The 23,527-nt window shown below is 36.2% G+C and overlaps 1 protein-coding gene across 9 annotated transcripts in view; it reads left to right on the top strand.

Moving 5' to 3' along the window:
* Ptpn13 (protein tyrosine phosphatase non-receptor type 13) overlaps window positions 1-23,527 on the top strand; it is a 238,888-nt gene that overhangs the window by 152,939 nt on the left and 62,422 nt on the right. For 7 of the 9 annotated variants that reach the window (XM_008851752.3, XM_029555308.1, XM_029555309.1 and 4 more), the window contains 8 exons: window positions 886-1,068; window positions 5,412-5,574; window positions 9,999-10,416; window positions 10,542-10,636; window positions 12,917-12,973; window positions 20,693-20,782; window positions 21,203-21,310; window positions 21,474-21,605. In XM_008851752.3, coding sequence (XP_008849974.1) covers window positions 886-1,068; window positions 5,412-5,574; window positions 9,999-10,416; window positions 10,542-10,636; window positions 12,917-12,973; window positions 20,693-20,782; window positions 21,203-21,310; window positions 21,474-21,605 — 1,246 coding nt within the window. The remainder of the gene's footprint in view (window positions 1-885; window positions 1,069-5,411; window positions 5,575-9,998; window positions 10,417-10,541; window positions 10,637-12,916; window positions 12,974-20,692; window positions 20,783-21,202; window positions 21,311-21,473; window positions 21,606-23,527) is intronic. The other 2 variants (XM_029555311.1, XM_029555310.1) reach the window with 1 other exon arrangement.

Genomic DNA, 23,527 nt, shown 5'->3' with positions numbered 1-23,527 from the left:
TCACCTTCTAAAAATGTAGGAGAGTTTTTGTTCCATCTCATCAACAGCACTTGGTATTTTCAGTTTTTTTCACTTTAACCTTGAAGATATATGAATAATGATAACAGTATTATAATTTTTAAAAGATTTTTTTTTATTAGAGGTACCTGCAGAGGCCAGAGGTGTCAGATCCCCCTGGAGCTAGAATTACAGGTGGTTGTAAGCCACCTGACATGGGTGCTGGGAACCAATCTCAGGTCCTCTACTGGAGCAGTAGGCACTCTTTAACCATTGAGCCATCTCTCCAGCCCCAGCATTATAAATTCAATTTGTATTTCCCTAATTACTATTCTACTGACCTTTTTTTCATAGTATATGTCATTCATATATCTTCTTTGATGTGTATACTTAAATCTTTTTCTATTTTATTTCCGTTTGATTATGTGTCTATTTACATGTTCTTTATATATTCTGGATAACTTCATTTGTCAGATAATATGTCTTATATTTATTTCTCAGGCTGTGTTTGCCTTTATATCTTATCATTGATAGTACTGTTGTTATTTCTTTGTAGTACTAGGGATGGAACTTAGAAAACTTTAAACTTGCTAATTCTTTTCATATCCCATCTAAGAAATCTTTGCCCAACCTAACCTTGCAAATATTTTTGAGTGTTATGAATATAGTTCCTGTATTTAGGCCTGTAATACATTTTGGGCTCATTTTCATGTATCACATAAAGTGAGTGTTGAACATAATTTTTTGAAATATTGATCCAAACTATTCAGCCACATTTGTTGAAAAGATTGCTCTTCCCACTTTGAATACATTAAAGAAGTCCAACAAATACCCTGTCTGCTACTGTTTGTCCAAGTGCACTGCTATGACCTGGTATTGTTTCAACAGGTCTGCCAGAGACTGACAGAATATGGAGTTCATTTTCACCGGGTACACCCTGAGAAAAAGTCACAAACGGGAATTCTGCTTGGAGTCTGTTCTAAAGGTGTCCTTGTGTTTGAAGTTCACAATGGAGTTCGTACCTTGGTCCTTCGCTTTCCATGGAGGGAAACAAAAAAGATTTCTTTTTCTGTATGTCCATTTTAACCTCTTTTCACTATATTTTTGAATGAATGTAATCAATTTCCAATGTAACATATTAACTGATTTTCATTAGTAAACTTTAATACTATTTAATAAACCCTTTATTCCCTCTTAGTTATAGGAGGCCTTATGAGATTTTTGTTTCTGATTTCCTCAAGAGGTAATTTTTCAAAGTATAGGATACATTCCTAAGTGGTTATTTGCTCAATTAACTTGAGTTAAATTACAACCAAGTTGAATTTTCTGTTAAATCAACTTATTTTAGGGTTATAGCTTCTCACATGGGGAAATTCCCCTAATGTTTTAAGATAGATAAATATTATTCCCAGTAAACCTTGTTGCGTTCAAGAGCAGAGCCTTCATAGCACTTGTCATGTGACTCTCAGAGGTCCAGTCACTTAATGGACTTCTAATAAACTAACAGAAAGTTAGTCCCATAACTTTCTGCAGTTCTAGGTTTTAGTGTCTATTCCCTATGGAGATAAAGTTAAAAGAGTGATTTTTAGGACAAAAAAAAAAATATGTTTACAGAAGATAGCTAACTCTAAAAGCATATTCCAATTTTTGATGTAGAGTATGGGACCATTGAAATTTAATCTGGAAAATTCAGAGATGAACAAAACTATTTTCAAGATATTTATTTTCCTAATGGCATTCTAGGGTTACTGACATCTTCAGTTCATATCTAAGCTGGCGTACACTCTCACCAGAATAATACTAGAAGGATACAAAGTTATTAACGCTGGATCCTGAGTAAGGTTCAACCCAGAGACCTTTGCAGTCAGCTCTAGACCTAGTGATCAGTGAGTGTTCCCTGCAAAATACAGAGGTGCCACTGAATTACCAGATAATAATTCACTCTTTCAGGAAAGCCCAGACTATCCTCATCTTCCCCGAAGTGCTAAAACTTGGAAATTATCTGGGTTTATTTTAATTTCTTCCATTGGGAATTTAAGTAGAACAAATATTTGAAAGAAACCTTAGATTAGATAAGCTAAATACAAATCTAATTTTGAGTGGTTTTAAAAAAGGCATTTGCCCTCCAGACAGCCATGATACCTTCGTGTTTGAAGATCTGCAGCAGCAAAGGAGACTACATCCTCCTGTCCCTGAACACAACCTCCTTTGTTTCTTAACACAAACCTCCTTTTAATTCTCCCTTTTTCCCCAACTAACTTCATAGAGATGGAAGCCACCGTCTGCCCATCTCATCTCTCACATGAGTTTCTCAGGTGCAGTTCTTGTTCCTTTGGTCGGTCAGCCACAGAGTCAATCATTCTTTTAATTTGTCTCAAACCAGTACATTCTTTTTTTATTAAATAATCTATAATATCTCTTTTCATAATTATTCTGGACCTACAGCCACCTTTGGTGGGTTTTTGTGCCATGTCTCTCCTCATTGCCTTGTGGGTTTTTTTTCCTTTTATATTGAATTTTTGTGAATTTTATAAAGTATATCTTGATGATATTTAGATTCCCTCCCCTATCTGCAACCTCCATATCATCCTCCACCCAATTTCATGTACTCTCTATATAAAGGCCCATAAAATCAAATTTGTGCCCCCAAAATGTCTTTTGGGGTGGGTTCTTCCACTGGAGCCTGGTTTACCTACCTACCAAGAGTCACACCCTTAAAGGAGACTGACTCTCCCCTTCCAAGTATCCATTGGTTTCCAATACTTCCTCAGGTAGGATTGGGGTTTCTTACTCACTTACCCATGTCTATGCTGAGATTTTGTCTGACTTGAGCTACATGGTACTTGCACATGCTATCTCCATTGCTGTGAGTTCATAGGTATAACTGCCCAGCTATCTGAAAAACTGTTTCCTGTGGTCATTGACTACTTTAGGCTCTTACAATCTTTCGTTACCTTTTCTTTGATCCCTAAATCCTTGGGGACAGAAATTTGATATAGGTTTCCAATTCAGGGATGATCACTCTGTAGTCCCTTATTCTCTAAACCTTGGCCAGTTGTGAGTTTTGGGGTTAATCACCATCTGCTGCATAAGGAAGCTTTTCTGCTGAGAGTTAAGAAATGCATTACACCATTAATATAACAATAAATCATTAGGAGCATAATAATAGTACTAACCTCTCCCCTAGCCACATGTTCCAAGGCCTGATATCAGCATCAGACAGGGGCTCCATCTTATGAAGCAGCCCTTAAATCCAATTAGAAAGTGATTGATTACACCCACAATATTCGTCCCGCTATTATACAAGAGGTCATATCTTACCAGGCCAGTTGTTGTTGAAGCATGCAGTATTCACAGTTGGGTAAGGTTAATGATTAATTTTTTTTTCTTCCAGTAGCATGCCTAGGACCTTCCAACACTGTATAAGGTAGCCAGTAGAGATGAAGCTTTGAAGTCAGCCCCAGTTTGATTTCTCCTTATTAGTTCTACAACCCATATATGTAGTATCTTCAGCAGTAGGGTCTTACCATCAAGTTCTGGTAGGTAACCAAGAGTAGGGGCAATGGCCAATATTGTTTGACGGTCTGTGAGACCCCTGGTCAACAGTCAAAAGAGGACATTCATCCCTGGCATTAGGCTTTTACTTTGCTAGCCTATGGGTCTAGTAGGAGCAATGTACCCTTGTTATGAGGTAACGCTTTTTAATTTTTTATAATGTATATGTATATACTTTAAGAAGCTTCTATAGTGGTAGGTATAGGGCTTTTTTTTAAAGGTCTGTAGTGTTAGGTATCACATACTTTTTTTGACTAATTGAGGAGAGTCTATCTTTTATGTTAATGTTTCAGTCACTGGGATATTCGTAACTATGGATTTCAATGTCTTTGGGAACTACTTGACAGTAGTTAAGTGGTACAATTATTAGAAAAAGGAAGTTACCCAACTAATTGTACTACTAGTAATCAAAACACTAATTTGATATTATTGTATTTTTAACACCTCTCTAAAGCTTGCTGATTTCCACTTTTAACAAAGAGAAATCAGGTTTGGTCTTAGAGATTTCCTTGATAGCAATATCTACCTAGAATTTAATAGTGTTATTTTATTGCATTCATTATAATTTATTTCTATAATTGTATTCTATTTATGGCATTGGTGCTGGTTTCTATTTAAAATTGTAACAAGGTTTTTTAATGTGGATTTATTTAAGTAAGAAAAGTCTACTTAAAAGTTTATAAATAAACAAGGCCATAATTTATGAATATGGGAAATTTGGGTAATAGTCTCTTATTTATTTTGAGGGATCTTATTTAATTTTACTTTTCTATGCCTCTTTCTACATTTGAAATAAAGATAAGAGAAATAAACGAGAAAGACTAATTTGCACAGAAGGTAAGAAGTAGAGTTGATTCTAACTTCATTAAAGTGAATGCCTATTATTTGCCTTCAATCCCTGGGCTGTTGAATGCTTGTATTCTAAGGTATAAGAATCACCTGCAGGCCTCAACATGGGTCACAGATTCTGGGAAGCCCTCTTTACTTAAGACACATCATCTTTCAAGAAACATCAGCCAAGGAAAATTGATTTTTTATTTTCCTACTTTCCTTGAATTTGGTAAAAAAAAAAAAAAAAATAGCTGTCTTTGACTATCAAAGCATTTTGTGTCTCAAGTTATGTCTTCTGGTACCACTCCATTCAGATATTTTCTTTCTTTTGTTCTTTGGTTCTCTCTCTCTCTCTCTCTCTCTCTCTCTCTCTCTCTCTCTCTCTGTAAGATGTAGGATAGGTACCTTGTCCAGGCTGGTCATGAATTCTTAGGTACTCAGGTGATCCTCTTGCTCAGCCTCCCATGTACGTGGAACACAGGTGTGTGCCACCATGCCCAGTTACCCACGTTTTCCCACATCTACTGTCCTAGCCTCCCCACCACCCAGATTCTACTTAACTGAATCACAGCTCTTACCATTGCATATTAATTTTTTTAATTCCGTTTAATTTCACCCTCCTTTCCTAAGGGAGTAGAATACACAGTTCTTGTCTTTTTTTTTTAAACAGTTTTAACATTTGTAAGCATTTCCATCAACTCAAAATAGAAATAATATTTTTAAAAACTTATTTCTATTTGAGATAAATATGCTTAAAGTATATTATATATTTTCATGAAACCCTGGATAATTAATGTTGTTACCCTTGCTGATAAATGGTGTGCAGGTATAATTTAAGCTACAATTTCCAAAAGTGATAATAATAATTTATTTACTAAGTTTGTTTATGATTATAGTTCCAATAGTTTTATTTGGTAGAAGTTAAAAAAGCACCCATGCCTAATAGGCTAGATAAGTTACACTATTTGGTCATATAAAAAGCCATAGGAAAGCATTCTAATTACAAATGCCTCTGATTAATATTGTAGAAAAAGAAAATCACATTACAAAATACATCAGATGGAATAAAGCATGCCTTCCAGACAGACAGCAGTAAGGTGTGCCAGTACCTGTTGAACCTCTGCTCTTCCCAGCATAAGTTCCAGCTACAGATGAGAGCAAGACAGAGCAACCAAGAGGTCCAAGACATTGGTAAGGAGAGGTGAACTGTTGCACATGACTCCAGGGTATATACATGATTTTTGCCACAAATTTTAAAAGAAACTCAAAAGGTGTTTAGGATGAAAACTTAGATGGTATCTCTCTATTAAATGTCTAAATCATCTATAAAGGTGTAAAAGATGAAACCAGGATCTCAACTTCATACTGATTTTGAAAATAGCACTCCATAAAAGTACAGGGGACTCTTGAAATGTTTATCTAAGGGTAAGGCTACGAAACACTAATACACTGTTTTAAGATCTTAACAAAGTATGTCATACAGGCTCTAGGATCCACATAGAGGAAGAGGATCAGAGGAAGAGGATCTGAGCACTGGAGAGATGACAGTTGGTTTGGATTTGAGGGACAAAATCTTAAATAGTTTGGAAATCAATAAGGGAAAGAACATGGGAAGCAGGCCAGAGGCAGCAGGGAATATTCTCCCCTGCAGTGAAAAGTCAGGCAGTTTTGCAGAGCAGATTTACCACCTGCTAGTCTGCTTGGAAGATCCCTATCCTGAGGCTAAGATAAATCACCATTGTAACCAGTATAAAAGGTCAGGAGATGGGTTTTCAACTGCAAAAATAATTCTGTTCTGGACGGAAACCTCTCAGTCAGACTGAAATATTTAAGGCTAATCTGCAAAACTACACATAAAGATTAAAGTGATATGAAATCACTTCATTACAGGAAATTCTTATAGACATGGATGGAATGCTCTGAAGTATGTGAGCAAAAGTTTTATAACATACACTGGTGACCTGTGCTTCTGAATTCTTTTCCGGAACTTTCTCTCATTCTGAAATCTTAGATGTTTCTCACCTCTTAGAATCAAAATGAAGGGAGGCCAAGTGTTCATTTAAAATGGAGATTCTAGAAGCCTTTGTGAAACCTGCAAAATCAGGTCTTTGGAAGTTGAGTCCCTAGAATCTACATTTTAACTGTTTCCTCACTGTTGATGTTTATACATGTTAAAGTATGATGGCCATGACTATAATCACATTACCTTTTATTTTCCTGCTTTAGTCTGCTAAAAAGTATAAATGCTTTAAAGTATAATGACATATCAAACCTATTACAGCTATCAGCATTCTTACTTGGACTAATATTCAATATAAACCAGAATTGAACAATTAAAGATTATATCATTTTATATTATATGTAATAGAATAAAAAGAGTCAGAAGATGAAAGTATGGAGTTACTGTTCTGTCCTCAACATTTCTTACACTAAGAATATACATAATAAAGTTTGAGTATCCCCCATCCAAAATTTTTGGGACCAGAAACATTTCAGATTTTGAAGTGTTTCAGATTTTAGAATATTTGCATATACATAAGGTGATATATTAGGAATGAGACCTAATTCTAAACTCAGAATTCATTTGGTTCTCATATTCTTCTTACACACATGAGTCTGCAGGTGATTTCATATGCTATATTTAGTATGCTTATATTTTGACTGAGACCTATCACATCACATCAGGCATTGAATTGCCATTTATAATGTCTGCTTAGCACTCAAAAGTTCAGCTCTTAGAGCATTTTGGATTTGGGTTTTCCCAATTAGGGGAATGATTAACCTATAATCAGTTATGAGCATCACCTCTGAAATAAAAATACCAGTGTTCAACCAGACTAATTATAAACCCTGAGGCCTCAAGGAACCTGCTTAAGCTCTCTGTCTTAATTCCTCTATGTAGAAAAGCATTGCCATAATGATTATCTTTACATCAAAGGTAGCTGCAAAGTAAAAATTAATTCATCGCTGTAGAGCACTTTAAGTGTGCCCTATCCCCAGCAGACTGGTGCTGGGGATATATAGCTCAGTGAGAAAGCATTTCTCTAGCATGCATGAGGTCCTGGGGATATGATGTGCTCAATTCTCACCACCCACCAAAAACCAGTTTAATAAATATAATAAGCATTCATTATTATCATCACCATCACTATATCACTATTATCAACACTGCAGCCCTGGAAGCTGCAGTGCTGTATTGATAAGCAGCTGCAGTACTGATTGGTAGGAATCCAGCAAAAATGGCAGGCGCTTCCTCTACACGCTACCATATGTTCTATGCTATATACCACATCCCAAGCAGTGGGAATATAGTAGTAGCAGAATGACCTAAGGAAGAAAACTAAATGTTTAGAGTCTCATTTTCTTCACCCATGAAAAGGGAACACTCTGCATATCTCACAAGTTAGGCCTTGGGACTAAAACAGCTAGATATCCTTGAAGTCATGGTAAAAGCAATTTAAGATGGTATTGTCTGTATGCGCTCCCGTATTTTGTAAAACCTTCAGAGGAATTATGTCCTCCTTAGAATTAGGTTAGAAGTAGCCATTTACTTAGCTGTACTAAACAAGTGAAAATTACTGGTGTAGTCCATAGGAGTACATTAACAGTGCAAAATGTTGACACTAGAAAGAGCCCTGGAAGTCATTAAGTCCCAGTTTTACCAGTGTTCAGAGAACAAAGAGCCTTCCCTAATGTCACAGTAAGAGTTCCTAACGTTACTATTCCTGTTTCAAGAGTTTACCAACAACTAATTTTCGTGAAACCATGACTAAGCATTTACTGAGCACTTAACATTCCTAAGTAGTAAGTATCAAGAGGTGGCAGAATAAATGAAGTCTCTGTTCAAAAGAGCCTGCGGTGAGGTTGACATATAAGGAAGTAAAGGGACTGAAAAGGGGCAGAAACAGATTAGGTGTGGATTACAGACTGTGTGGAGATAGCAAGGCTCTGAGTTTTAGTTTGAAGCAGTAGCATTCAAAGGAGACAGGCTCCTTTGTCTTCCCCTAACTGATGGTGATGCTGGAATATGGTCCAGCAGTGGGGTAGATGGTGATTTATACTCATATCCCATGACTGTTCTTAACAGCAGACTGTGAATGGATTGAAAAGCAGTTTATGATGTGCTCAAAAGCAAAAACAACTTAACTGGTCCCTTTATTGTTGCCAAAGTTTTTGTGTAAAGGTATTCCCTGCAATTGAATTAACTCTGTTTTCCTTCTTAAAGATTGCTCTCACAGTAAAAGAAAATAGAAGTAGTGTTTTTCTGCTCTAATATATTTTAAGTTTAAGATGATTCTGGGAATTTTTAAACCAAGGTCTTCAGTTCCCCTTCTATTTTAGAGAAAGAATGTTGAAGTTTCCTGGTGATGATATAATTCTGGTGTATGAATATTAAAATCTCTGTTTCCATTTGTCCACATGAAATGAAATACTATTAATCTTCTAGGAATTAGAAGATACACAGAATGGGATCCAATGGTCTAGTCAGTAATCACATTTTCGTTTTAAGGGAAGCTTTCCCAGCTATTTGACATATTGGTCACGGTTTACTGCAAATAGCGTGTAACACTATTTTGCTACTTTCCATGGGAGACCAATGAGAGTGATTTGTAATGATGTGATTTGCTTAATTCACAAACACTAAATCATTTGAAACTCTGTGCTCCTAGTCCTCTGTTTGCATGTGATGCATTGGTTTTGCTAATATCTTCAAATGTCAGAATACTTTTATGCAAAATAGAATAACCAAGGGCTTGTCCTAAAGTATTTCTAAAGTTAGCCTCTAAAAGAAGGCTTTGGTCCTACAATTAGTAGGGAAAGAGATTTAAGCATAGGAAGAGCCCATGTTTATAGACACCAAAAGAGAAGAATGATTAGAACTCTTCAACTTTCCCCTGGCCCTTGTGTCTTAGTTAAATCATGAAGTCACCAGGGTAGGAAGGTAGGATCGGCATAGTAGAGAAATAACAATAAAAATTTGCCCTAAAACCTTTCTTTTTGGATTTTAACAGCATTATTTAGCTATAATTTATGTAACATTTGTATGTGACACATACAGGTCAGTGGGGTTTAATAGTATACTCACAAAATGGTACACCATCACTTTAATCTTCATTAAGCTTTTTTAAAAATATAATAATCCAAGTCTTTTTGTCTGGTCAAAGCTCTGCCCTCCTTTTTCAGGCATGGCCACCCATCCTGTTCTCATCTCCTCCTCTCCCCATCCTTAAGTTGCTGATAATTCAGCAGAAACATAAGGGGTGAAAATGCCCCTATCAATGCCACTGCCATTTCTAAAGAAAGCCATAAGGGATTTGGGATGTGCAGGTCTAAGCCACAAATATCACAGGATAGAAGGGAGTTACTGAGTGAAGCAGGAAATGCTGAATGTGCTTAGACTGAGTGAAAGCTAAAAGGATGGAGCGATGGTATGAAACCAGGACCTTCAAGCTTCCTTCTAAAAACCCTTGAATGCCACACTTTGAAAGCTGTCAGCTGATGCTGGCCGTCGAGCTGATTAAAACCAGCATGCTGTATTTCACTTATTAAAATAACTCTTCTCATAAAGGTATTGCAGTGTTTCCATCATGTAAAGCAATCCTATTTCCTTGTAGAGAGAGCTTCGTTTAGGAGCCTGAATCTGCAAGCAGAGTCTGTTAGAGGATTTAATATGGGACGAGCAATCAGCACTGGCAGTCTGGCCAGCAGCACCCTCAACAAACTTGCCGTTCGACCCCTGTCAGTTCAAGCTGAGATTCTGAAGAGGCTATCCTGCTCAGAGCTGTCGCTTTACCAGCCATTGCAAAACAGTTCAAAAGAGAAGAGTGACAAACCTTCATGGGAGGAAAAGCCTAGAGGGATGAGTAAATCCTACCATGATCTCAGTCAGGCCTCTCTCTATCCTCATCGGAAGCAGGTCATTGTTAACATGGAGTCCCCACCACAAACTGTTGCGGAGTTGGTGGGAAAACCATTCCACCCGATGGCAAGATCTGACACAGAATCTTTGGCAGGACTCACAAAACTTCCTAAGTAAGAACATGATTGACTAACCCAAAGTACATATCTGAAAATTCTACATTTCATGTGTTTGTTTTGTTTAGACGTTTTATTAATTTCACATTGACACTTCCCCTCCTACCTTCCTTTTCCTTTAGTTCAAAGTCTGTTGCAAGTTTAAATAGAAGCCCTGAAAGGAGGAAACATGAATCAGACTCATCCACTGAAGACCCTGGTCAAGCATATGCTATAGGTCAGCAGTAACAAGCATATCTTCTTTATCCCATACCTTGTGCTCCTGGGGAAGTAAAGAACGATTCACTAACAGTATACTACTATGGGTTCCATGTCCTAGCTGCCAAAACTGCATATAAACTTAAAACACCTCAAGTAGTCAAATCAAATCAAAATCTGATTGAACACAGGGCTGGTTCACAGCACCAATACCACTTAGCTTCCTCTTGGTCACAGGAGCTGTGAGAATCCTGCGGAGAGAACACAGACAGCCTTGCACATGGCTCTGCATTCATTGCCTTTCATTGGTTTTTGTCTACAAGCCAATGAGAATGGACTCTGATGGAGCTGGATTTGTGGAAGGATATATTTAGGCCTCTTTCAGCTTACAATGTATGGAATTATCTCCAAAACCTTAGACTATTTTATGAAAACTGCTATGGATGATAGATGGCAATTCTTAATAATTTTTTTCAAATTCTCCCAACTGGCTACTTGGGGCCTGTTAATTACTTAAGCATTGAAGTTATGCAAAGCTGGGCATGGTAGCACACTCCTATAATGCCAGCACAGAGAAGACTGAGACCAGACTATCATAAATTCAAGGCCAACCTGCAATAGATACATATGAAGATCCTGTTCTAATTTTTTAAAAAAGGAAACCATACATATGTGTGTATATATGTGTGTATGTGTGTATATACCTGCACATTACCTTATAAGATAAGTAATTCTTTGCCTTGTGCATCTTAAAAGGGAAATATGGTAAAGCCAGTCTTTAAGAATAGATATTTGAGGGACTGGAGAGATGGCTTAGCAGTTAAGAGCACTGACTGCTCTTGCAGAGGACCCGGGTTCAATTCCCAACCACACATGGCACCTAACAACCATCTGTAACTCTGGTTTCAGGAGATCTGATGCCCTCTTCCTGACCTCCACAAGCATTGCGTAACATGGGTGCACTTACATACATGCAGGCAATACACGCATACAAAGAAAATAAAAAATAAATTAAAAAAAAAAAGATTAGATATTTGAGCTGGGCTTGGTGGCACAGGCCTTTAATCCCAGCACTTGGGAGGCAGAGTCAGACGAATCTTGTGAGATCAAGGCCAGCCTGGTCTACATAGTGAGTTCCAGGCCAACTGGAGTTACAGGGAGACCCTGTCTCAAAACAATACAAAACAAACAAAAAGAATAGATATTTGAGCATAGAAATCTGAACTAACAATCGAATTATGAGCAGCTGAAGAGATAAAATAAGGATTCCCTCTGACATTGTTTTAACCAAACTCTACTACTTATCTCTCTCCTTAGGCCTAAAATTTAGCCCTGATTACTTAAAGTTAAAACTTATTTTTTCATTTTGTAATTGGACTGGGGATATATGGAATAAATGAAGTCAAAAGAGAACTCTGCATCATAGTTTATAAATATTATGGAAAACAGCATTACTTTGTTGAATGTAGGCATTCACATCTTTCAGAGATTATATTATCATCAATTGAAATTGAATCACATAAAAATCCGAAGCAGATAAGATACAAGATTTTATCCTAGAGGTAACCCTGTGTTGAAAGCCATCTAAGAGATTGATCAGCCTTTTAGGAACTAGTTTTCAAAGTATGCCTACATATGGTGAGAGCTCATAGATTGTAAACTCATCCCATTAAGATTTCATCCTAAATGAAAATCTCTCCTATTTCAGGAGAGTAGTAAATATCCTATAGAAAAGCATAGGTGGCCTGGTATGCTGGTACATGGTATGTGTTCCCAGTGCTTGGGAGATAGAGGCAAGGAGAATCAGGAGTGTAAGGCCAGCCTCGGCTGCTTAATGTGTTTGAGGCTAGCCTGGGCTACATGAAACCATATCTCAAAAAATCAAAAAGAAAAGCATAGAATAAAAAAATTTACCTGTGAAAGTCAACTTGTTTTCTGTGTTAATTTTATTTAATTTTCCATTCTCATCAAATATTGAGTTTTCTTTTAACATTTGGACAAATGTTTTTAAAACTTATTTCATTATATATATCTCACATTTCTTGTATCAAACTGTCATTGTCAGAAACATACATTTGGGTTTAAATTTATGCTGCAAAACAAGTGAATATGCTTAATTACTATTTAAAAATATTAAGTATGCACATTTCAGGAAAACATATTTTTCTCAATATAAATGAAAGAAAGGTTGCCACCTTAATGTTTCATTGATTTTTTTTAATTAATCTATTAGGAAAAAATTACTTCTATAATATTTGGCCATTTTATAAAATGTCTAATAATTTAATTTATGCCACAGGAATGACTTTGCCTAGTTCTGGAAATTCTTCATCCCAAGTACCTTTTAAAGAAAATGGTAGGTTTACAAAATATTTTTCCCCTCTTTGCATCAGACCCTTTCTCCTGTCTTGTACCTTACATGATAATCCGGGCATAAGCATGTAGACTCTTGCATTCCATGCCAAGGATTTAGGCCTTATATTGCAGTTAAAGGAGTGTCATGGTGGTGTGATGGGACCTGGGCTTGTGCTGTCACTGAGAAGGTAAATGATAAAAAGTTAGAGAAAAGGACTCTTGATTGAACGGTTAAGACAGGAGTTCAGGTAAGAGATAATTTTGACAAAAAAAACTTTAACTCAGTAATTTGAAGGGATGCTTGAGCTAAATCTTTTTTCTTTTTTCTTTTTCTTTCTTTTTCTTTTTTAATGCTAGGACTTGTACCCAGGCCTCACAAGAGGAGGATTGGGTTTTCTGAGAACAGCAGAGATAATATACATTCCATATTAAGGACACAATATGATTAGAGACATGGAAACAGCACAATTAACAGCAAGAGTCTCAGTGTGGAGGCCTATAGGGTTCAAATGAAACCTGAGGCCATATGATGAGCCAGTTTTGAGTCTTGCCCTGAGTAGTATGGGCACAGTTTGAATACATTTAAATGTTAATATTTGAAAGGTAGAAGAAAACCAAAGTTATAGAGACTCAGAGTGGGCAGTACTTGAGTTTCTTTTCAGATTTTTAGAAGTTAGAGTCAAAATACTTTTGCATGTGTTATCTGATGTTTCTAACAGCTTTATGGGTAGAAAAAAATGCTCCATTGTTATCTGCACACTACTTTCCTCCAAAAATGTTTCAGAGTCTTATTCTCAGATTCTGAAAGTTAAACTAATCAAGACCTGGTGAGAAAGAAGCAAGTCTGCAACAAAAATTACTAATTTATAGGAGCTGGAGAGATGCTCAGGGGTTAAGAGTTCATACTGCTCTTACAGAGGGCCTGCATTTGGTTCCCAGTACCCACACTTCGCACCTTACAACCATCTGTAACTCCTACACCAGGGGGTCCGACACCCTCTTTAAGACTTCCACAGGCACTCCACTGATGTACATACCCACACACAGACACACAAATGCATATTATTAAAATTTAAAATAAAAAATTAGTGATGTAACTAAACTTGATAAATTTTCCTATTAATAAAGGCACAAAGGAAATTAATGAGAGTAAGGTTGAACCATGTAGAACTGGGGTTTTTGTAGGCCAAAACTCTCAAGCACCAGCATGCTGTTTTTCATGTCCTATATTAATTCTCTGCTGGGCATGGTGGCAAACATCTTTAGTCCTAGCACTCAAGGGGCAGAGGCAGTTGATCCTTGTGAGATAGAGGCCAGCTTGGTCCACATAGTGAGTTCCAAGCCATTCGGGGCTACAGGGAGACTCTGTCTTCCAAAAACTGGCGGGGTGGGGGAGGGGGTGCGGAGAACAAAAGAAGAAATTTTTCTTGGAAAATTATAAATGAAGTTAATTTATTAAATACAGCAAATGAAAAAGAGTTGAGGGATTTGTTTTGCTTTGTTTTTCATCCCCATTTTGAATTTATCAGTCGTCAAAGAAACTGAAGGCATATCATAAAAGGAAAACTAACTAACATATGCATGGATCTAAGTTACCAAGGTTACATCAGGCTATGTAGCTTTCTGATGATCATACTTTTTACATGGACTGAGTTTTGATCACCTGCATGTCTAGCATAATTTCACTATTAATATGTCCATGATAGCAATAATGTTGACTAACACTTATGGAGTGTCTACTGTGTCCCAACACTGTTCTAAACATTTACATTATTTCTCAGTCCTCACAATAATCCTGTTAGGGAGTGCTAAATCTATTTTCTTTTTACAAATGAGAAACCAAAGCAATAGGCGGCAGTGGAGCCATGATCTGAATACAGCCAGTCTGTTTCCAGAACCCAAGCTCTAATTCACACCATAGACTCTCTCTGGCATGATGCTGCTTGACTATTAGTAATAATATATCCCTTGCTAAACTTGGATGGAACGGGCAATAGCATGCAATGTGTTTTAACTTAGGTTCTGATAGGAGAGAATGTGAATTTGCACTGGATAGCCATGAGCCTGTACAGATTTATATGTTTCTCTCTTTAAACTTTTTGAAGCCTCATCTCATCATCTGGCCCCTACAGACTGGCCGGTCCACCTGCCTATCAGGTAGACCCCAGATATCTTGCAAATGAGGCTTTGTTTTCCTCAGAATTCCTTCACAATATTTCCAAGTAGAATGTGATCAACATATTTTTCCAAATAAGACAGCAAAGGGTCAGAAAGTTAAATGACTTGCCCATACGTCAGATGTGGGGTTTATTCTCACTTTAGTGTTCTTTCTGCTGGTCAACATGATTAGGAGATAATTAAAGGTGAGCACCATTTACTACTAAGTTATTCATTACTTAGAGTACAGATAAATTTTTATTCAATATTGTTTTTTGTGGTTCCCAAAGATTCTTAAAGAATGTGAAACTTGAAAGAGAAGACAAAAAAGTCATGTGTCTTCCACACCCACACTTTGAAATAAAGATATTGACAAGGGCGGGTAGTACTCATGTTAACTGATTAACTCAAGGCCCCCTCAGTGTACTCAATAAATATATTTTCTTTCTTAAAAAAAAAATACACAGATATAGAAAGGAGTCTAATCCCTTGAATGAGATTTCCAAAACAAATCACTCGACCTTTCCAAAGGTTACAATTCCTCATATAGGAATAAAACAAAAATATGTAAAATATCCACTGTTGAAAGTGACTTTTGGCTAAGTTTATCATGCTGTTTTCTGAAGTGTTTAAATCACAAAATACATGTATTTTATGAAGTCAAACATAAGACTCAAGATAAAATATAAAGAATAAAAAACTTCCTAAAAAGAAGTTATTCTGGTCCAGAGTAACATATTAAAGGATATTAAATTAACCTTTTCCCAATATTAATGCTAGTGTCTTTATGACCAGTCTTTAATTCCAAGTAATACAATGACAAGTAAGATTTTATAATGCACTGGTATAAGTTATCGAGGACTATTAAATATAATTTCAAATGCTAGTCTTCCTGTTACTAAAGCTTAATTAGAATGCCTACAAAGTTGAAAGTTATAATTAAAAATAAAAGTTAAAAGTGCCCAATAAAAATTGAGCAGACAGGAAAATTCAGTAAGTTGAAGGCCAGTAAATTGAAGATTGAAAGGAAGGCTTTTCATTCTGTGGATGGTATGAATCTGATAGTTGGCATGTGTGAGTCCAGTTGTCTTAACTGACACATAAATAAGAAAATAAATTTTCTTCACCAGAGTGGGTAGCACACTAAATGGCATAACAATAGGAAATGTCTGTTTTTATACTAATAGGGTGCCACTGGCCCATCATACCCAAAGTTTGGAATAAGTCTTTTCCCTGGAGTGTTAGATTATCCACTGCATACCCTCACCAACTCTTCCCATCAGTGGCCTGGGGCTGCCTGATATTGACTAGGGTGTGTGTCTATAACTTAAAAAAAAAAAAAATTCCTTACTGAAAAAGTAATTGCACCACTTCCAGATTGATTTAGATTGTTTTTATATAGCCATCTCTATATTTCATTTACAAAAATTCTGCCCTACTCCTGGAGATTTTGACTCCATTTTAGCTTTTAGCACTATCAGAACAAAGTCCTGCTGTTCCATTCGTCACTATTATTTCAAGTATTCTCATTGAAGACTACATAACATACACAGGAACTTCATGAAAGACCAGAAAGTCAGCATTTGAACAGCAGTCTCTAATGAATAGAGGGTGGACATATAATTCTAAATTACACTTGTTTCCCAGGTTGGCAGTACTGAGTGTAGCAAGGCATGTTTTACGTAAAGAACTGGACATTTTAAGTTGAGATTCTTTTTCACTTTCAAATATTTGAAAAAATTGTTGAGAAAAGAATTATTTTATGGATTTAAGAAAGTGCTGAATATTCATGCTGTTTTCATAAAGTTAAGATAACTCAAAAAGGTCTTGATACTTAAAATATCTAGCTGCTACAGAGAGATTCATAAACTATTCACAGAGTAGAACTGTAGATAGATAATTTTAAGTTTATTGGATTGTCTTGGATGATATTCCCTCAGATACACTTCTGCTGATTAAAAAAAATGGATGGAAAAGGTATTTTTGAGCATCTGCTATGTAAAGAGAATTGAAGAAAAATTGACATTCAGCTTGTATACAGCATGCAAGTATATAGAAGTATCCTGAAGCTGCACATCAGTTCCCTCTTGCTCTCCTCGCTGATCAGTCACTTCAGAAATTACTAAGCCTGAGATGGGGCAGAAAGTCTGCTTTTGTTATTTTGTTTTAAGAGTGAGCTAGCAGAGTTTCCTTTTCTAGTCAAATATTCATTCAATCCCCACTACTCTGATCTTATTCTCTAGGTATTTCCTGGTCTTTCACAGCTAGTCTTCCTGCTAGCTCACCTTTTGTGAATGTCTGACTTCTGCACCGTAGTCAGGTATAGATTCCATTCATGACCATCCTACCCTACTTTCTTGACATCACCACCTTTACACCCAACAGGAAAAAGCTGCCCCTCTGTCTGTGCTGCAGCACTTCCTAGGGCCTCTCTGTAGGCCTGGCAAATGCCTTTGGAATGCAGCTCTTTCACTGACAGTAACAGCATTCCACTTCATAGAAAAGTTGGGCCTTGACTTCCTCACACTTGCTTTCTAGCTACTTTTCTATGTTACCGTATTATATCTCCCCAGAAAGTCCAATGATAACATTTTGACAAAGAAGTTGCTCAGTAAACATTTGAAGGGTAAAAGAATAATTTAATAAATAAGTGCTGAAATCACAGTTGGGAATCCTTGAACCTTTCTTGCTTCTAATTAGGGAGACACACAGACAGACAGACAGACAGACAGACAAACACACACACACACACACACACACATACATACACACACACACACATTCATTAGCCCAACAGATGTTATAAATAACCCATTCTGGCAACACACAAGTTAGAAGTGAAAGTGAAGAAAGTACGTTTCTTATTCTTTGGATGAGCACTTAATGACATCTAGCATACATTCCATTAAGGAATTAGGACCGTTAAGAAAATGGATTGGAGACAGAAAGACTATATAGATCAGGTATATTTTTCATCACAATTGTGAGGAAAGTTTGCGTTTAAAACCTAGCAAGGTTAAATACCTTTATGTTCTTAATGAGCAAGAGAATAACTCAGGAGCCATGATTTCCCCCAATCTAGTTTTTTTTACTATTATTATTCTGTCCATACTGCCAGGGAATTTGCTTTTCTGCTAACTACACACATTTGGACTTATCAAATAGGATAATGAACTTCATCAGTTTCCAGGTATCCTAGTCTGGGGAACCAAGAATTTAAATCTGATACTTGTTTGTGGAAAAGGATGGAAATTCAAAGCAATCATTTAATTGCTTTACAGTGCACTTTGATTTTATCTGTTTGTTTTTTTAAATTACCAGCTCACTTAAACATTTCACTGATTTCAATTTTTAATTTGGCCTCATTGTTTGATTTGGTTTTATGGATTGTGTTCTGTGTTGTTTTATATTTGTTTCAGCTGAAAACTAAAGCTAATTGCCTATTTTAGAGCAAAATAATTGAGGATGTTTAGATAATTTTATTAAAGCTGGGCATTAAATAATGGATGGGGGCTGGAGAGATGGCTCAGCGGTTAAGATCACTGGCTCTTCTAGCAGAGGACTTAAATTCAGTTCTCAGCACCCACATGGAAGCTAACACCCATCCATAACTCCAGTTCCAGGAGATCTGATGCCCTCTTCTGTCTCCACAGGCATTGCATGACACGGATACACTTACATACAGGCAGGCAAGACACTCATACACATTAAAAAAAAAATGGGTCAATGAACTTTTCTTAGGACTCTTGATACAGATGACTCCTCATAACTTTATCCATTGATATTTTGTGTCATGTTATCAATAAAGTTATTAGAGATACCAAATTTTACTATCCTTATTAATTATAGATAAGTTTCAGATTTTTAAAAATAGCATATACGGGGCTGGAGAGATGGCTCTGTGGTTAAGAGCACTGGCTGCTCTTGCAGAGGGCCTGGGTTCAATTCCCAGCACGTTCGTAGTGACACTAACAACCACTTGTAAGTTCGAGGGGATCTGGCGCCCTCTTCTGATGTCCATGAGCACTACATGACATGGATGCACCTATTTACATGCAGGCAATACACTCATACTCAAAAATAATAAAATATTTTAAAAAATAACATATGCACTATAGGGAACAACAAATATATTAAAATGGTCCTTAAGATGAAATAATGTTTCCTTAGACTATAAGAATCTATTTCTAGAATTTGAAGTATCACTTTTTCATCACTTAGACATTGGGGCATATTGTGTAACAAAAGTGGCAGTTATGATAACATATTAACACAATTTTAAGTCCATGGATGATCTTATATGTTGGCATACATAAGAAAAAAAATGCCTTTATTCATAGTCACTTGGTTATTAGAAAAATCTTTACGGAGGTTTAAGTAAATTGTAAATTATGCATTAGTGATGCCATGATCTCTGTTCTTTTCTAAAAACTTCAATATGCTTGAGTTGGAATACATAGAAAAAATGTCTTTATTCATAGTCACTTGGTTATTAGAAAAATGTGTATGGAGGTTTAAGGAAATTGTGAATTATGCATTAGTGATGCCATGATCTCTGTTCTTTTTTAAAAACTTCAATATGCTTGAGTACTATGTAAAGTTGAATTTGAAAACTCAATTCATAAAAAATATCTTTCTGATAAAAGGTGGCCACTAATAGGGCCACATTCATACACAGACTAATTTACCCTGTCAAATAGCAGTCAGTGTTACTTATTTGTGTGTGTGTGTTCACGCACACGCGCACACGTGTGTATCTACATACTTGAATTTTTAAGTATATTAATCTACTGAATTAACATGGTGATTAAATGTCATATTTAGTGTTTTAATCAAGATGTTTGTGAATGATTAGCCTACTTTTTTAAAAAAGTAGAAACTAGAAAAACAAATTCTCATCCTGCTGCTGAAGTTTATTTAGATAATCTGATTAACTACCTTTACTAAATATTAAGCCATTGTTCTCAGTGGTGATACCAGCTATAATGTTGAATTTAAAACTGCCATTTCTCATCCGCTAAATGGTACTTGAAAATCTTTGAGTGTGGATATGCTAAATAAGTCATTATTAGTGAGATTTTAGAAAAACAATTCCAGTTTCTTCTTACTACTATTTTACTCAAGTGCTTAAAATATTTTGCCGATGGTAAATAAAATATCAAACTATTTGAAGGAAATACTTAATATGATTATTGTCAAATTGAAACATTCAGCTGTGATGTAGCAGAAAGATGGAATCAGAAAATCTAAGTTTGAGGATTCAGTTCTTCTGTGGTACTGGCTGAGTAACACTGCTCAAATCACTTATGTTCTTGGGATTCAGTTAGTCATTTAAATTGAAACATACTGTTTCGGGGGAATGCTTTGTTAAGAATAAATGTGATGCACTATGCTTATAAATGATAAATCACTCTAAAATGACAATAATACTAGAAACTTTAAGATTTTTTAAGTGATTGATCAATCTATTGATAATTTTGCTATTGTTATTTCAGAACAAGCTGATCATCCTAATGCCTGTTTATGTTGTTTATTTTCTTTTAAAATTATAAATTTTTAACAGATATACTATACAAAAGATGGAGCATTATATCGTCACCAGAAAGGGAGATCACCTTGGTGAACCTGAAAAAAGACACAAAGCATGGCTTAGGTGAGTCACTGTGAGGTGCTGAAAAGTCCATGGAAATTCACAGGAAGAACTGACACAGCATTAATACTGAAGCACCACTGGCCATCGCTTTCCCGTTTTTGCTTTTGTTTTATTTATCTTTTTTTTCATTAGCATATAAACAGGTTTGATTGTGGCATTTTCATGCCCTTGTCCATCCTCCCTCTCCTGGGCATCACCTCTGACTAAGATACTAAATGCTCACCCCCAACCTATCACCATCCTTCACTCCCAATTTCTAAATACCAAAGATGATATACAAAGAAATATTTCCCCCAGATTTAATAGTCTTAGTCATATTTTATCTAAGTATCTATATTTGTTTCAAGAAAGTAACTTACTAGTCACTAAAAGAACCAGAATCAAAAAAAAAAACTTTTTTTTAAATGTGCTATTTTACAGGATTTCAAGTTATTGGTGGGGAAAAGATGGGCAGACTGGATCTAGGTGTATTTATCAGTTCAGTTACCCCTGGAGGACCAGCTGACTTGGATGGATGCTTACAGCCAGGTACTTTGCATTTTGATAATTTCCCAAGTACTTCCTAAAGCATGAATTTGCACAGAGGACAAAAATGGAACTTAAGCAAACAAAATACCGAGAAAGGGACAGCATTTCTAAGACTTGACATCCCTTTTTCTTTGTCGTTAATACTGGATTGTGTATTTTCCAGGAGACCGTTTGATATCTGTGAATAGTGTAAGTCTGGAGGGGGTCAGCCACCATGCTGCAGTGGACATTCTGCAGAATGCACCTGAAGATGTGACACTTGTCATTTCCCAGCCAAAAGAAAAATTATCCAAAGGTATTGCTGAAAATGTCTCATTGTAAGCACTTCAGTATCTTGACCCAATCAGTTAGATTTAAGCTGTTCATTTCTTTTCTGACAGTTTGATACGTGTGTTTTTAGTACATGTAATTTTTTTGCAGTTATGTTTTCATTTTCAATTCTAAGACTTTCTGCATCACTTCTCTTTAGTAATATATAAACAAAAATTAATTCAGTTGTATAAAATTGATGTCACTTATATTCTAGTATCATGATATATTATTCCTTTCTTCTTAGTCCAGTGAGAATTAGATCTGGCCATTGTGTGACTAATATAGTTATATAATAGTTATCTATAAAGTCTTGTCCAAACTTCAGTTTTTCTGAAAAGGAAAAGAATAAACTAGAGATTTACTAAAAAGACCATGTCATTCTTTCTTATAATCACCCCCATTAGCATGTTGTAGGAAAAAAAAACATGAATAAGATCAAAACTTCTGAGTATGAGAGCTGGAGAGATGATGGTTCAATAGTTAAGAGAACTTGCTGCTCTTACAGAAGACCTGATTTTGGTTCTCAGCACCCATGTCAGGTGGCTTGCATCCTCCTGTCACTCCAGTTCCAGGAGATCTAACACTCTCTTCTGGCCTCAGGCACCAAGCACATGCATGGTACACATACATACATGCAGGCAAACACTCATAGATCTAAAATAAAAATAAATCTTTTTTTTAATTGGAAGGGTTGGATGTGAGAGAGGTTCTTACTTTGTAGCCTAGGCTTGTACACAGCACAGACTGGTCTGAAACTCACAACAATCCTCCTGCCTTTAATGCCTCCCAAATGATGCCATTAAAGGCATGCACCACCATGCCAGGCTCATGGTTGGGTAATTTTAAAGAACAGAGATTTATTTCCTATAGATGTAGAGACTGGGAATGAAGATCAAGGGACTGCATCTGGTGAGGACCTTTTTACTGAGTCATTCTGTAGCAGAATGCAGAAGAGCAGAAGAACACACACACAAGAGATAGAGCTCACAGAGTCAAACATGCTAAAATGGCAGTAATTCATCAAAGATGGAGCTGACATCCTAAACGCCTCCCTTTAGGGGCTGCCTCCAACAGTGTTGTACTTGGGATTAAGTTTCCAGCACGTGAACTTCAGGGGACACATATCATAGCAGTTTTTAATTTTGCTTTGTTTGCTAATTTCTTTAAAGTGGAATATTGACTTACTAAAAATGAATCTAACTTATACAAAACCCTTAAAATATGTAACTCCAGAAAATTCTCCTTTGACTTTTGTTAGGAACTATACATAAGGAATTTAGAGATGCCCACCTTGACAATTACTTGGAGTCTAAAACATACACTCTAACTGGGCATTTGGCTCAGTGATAAAGAACTTACCTTGTATTCACAAGGCTCTGGGTTTGATCCCCAGCACCACCCCCCAACCACCCATATATATGTGTGTGTAAAATAGATAATAGTACAATATATAATAGTAAAAATATATAAAATAGTAAAATACAAAGACAAGGATCAAAAAATAATAGTCTGGTAAGATAATATAAAGCAGATATCACGTAAACAGAACCAAGAAGTCAGGGACTCACAGCTCAGTAGTAGAGTGGTTGCTTCATGTATGTGAAGCCCTGGGTTCAATCTCCAGCTCTGCATTCAATCAATCACCGATTTAATGAAAAGACCAATAACATTGAAGACTCAAAGTATAAATTACCTCTGGAACCAGGAAAGTCTTCCTAAGGGAGAATGGAAATGAAAACGGAGTTGGGACAAAAAGGTACCTTGACACATATGAGGGAGAACATATGTCGATTTTTTTTCTGAGATTGTGTTAACTCACTTAGTATAACAGTTTCTAGTTCCATCCATTTACCTGCAAATTTCATGATTTCATCTTTCTTTACTGCTGAGTAAAACTCCATCGTA

This window comes from Nannospalax galili, unplaced genomic scaffold (assembly GCF_000622305.1).
Source record: "Nannospalax galili isolate Female #2095 unplaced genomic scaffold, S.galili_v1.0 scaffold405, whole genome shotgun sequence".
Taxonomy (NCBI): Eukaryota; Metazoa; Chordata; class Mammalia; order Rodentia; family Spalacidae; genus Nannospalax; species Nannospalax galili.
This window is presented reverse-complemented; position numbering and strand designations above follow the sequence as displayed.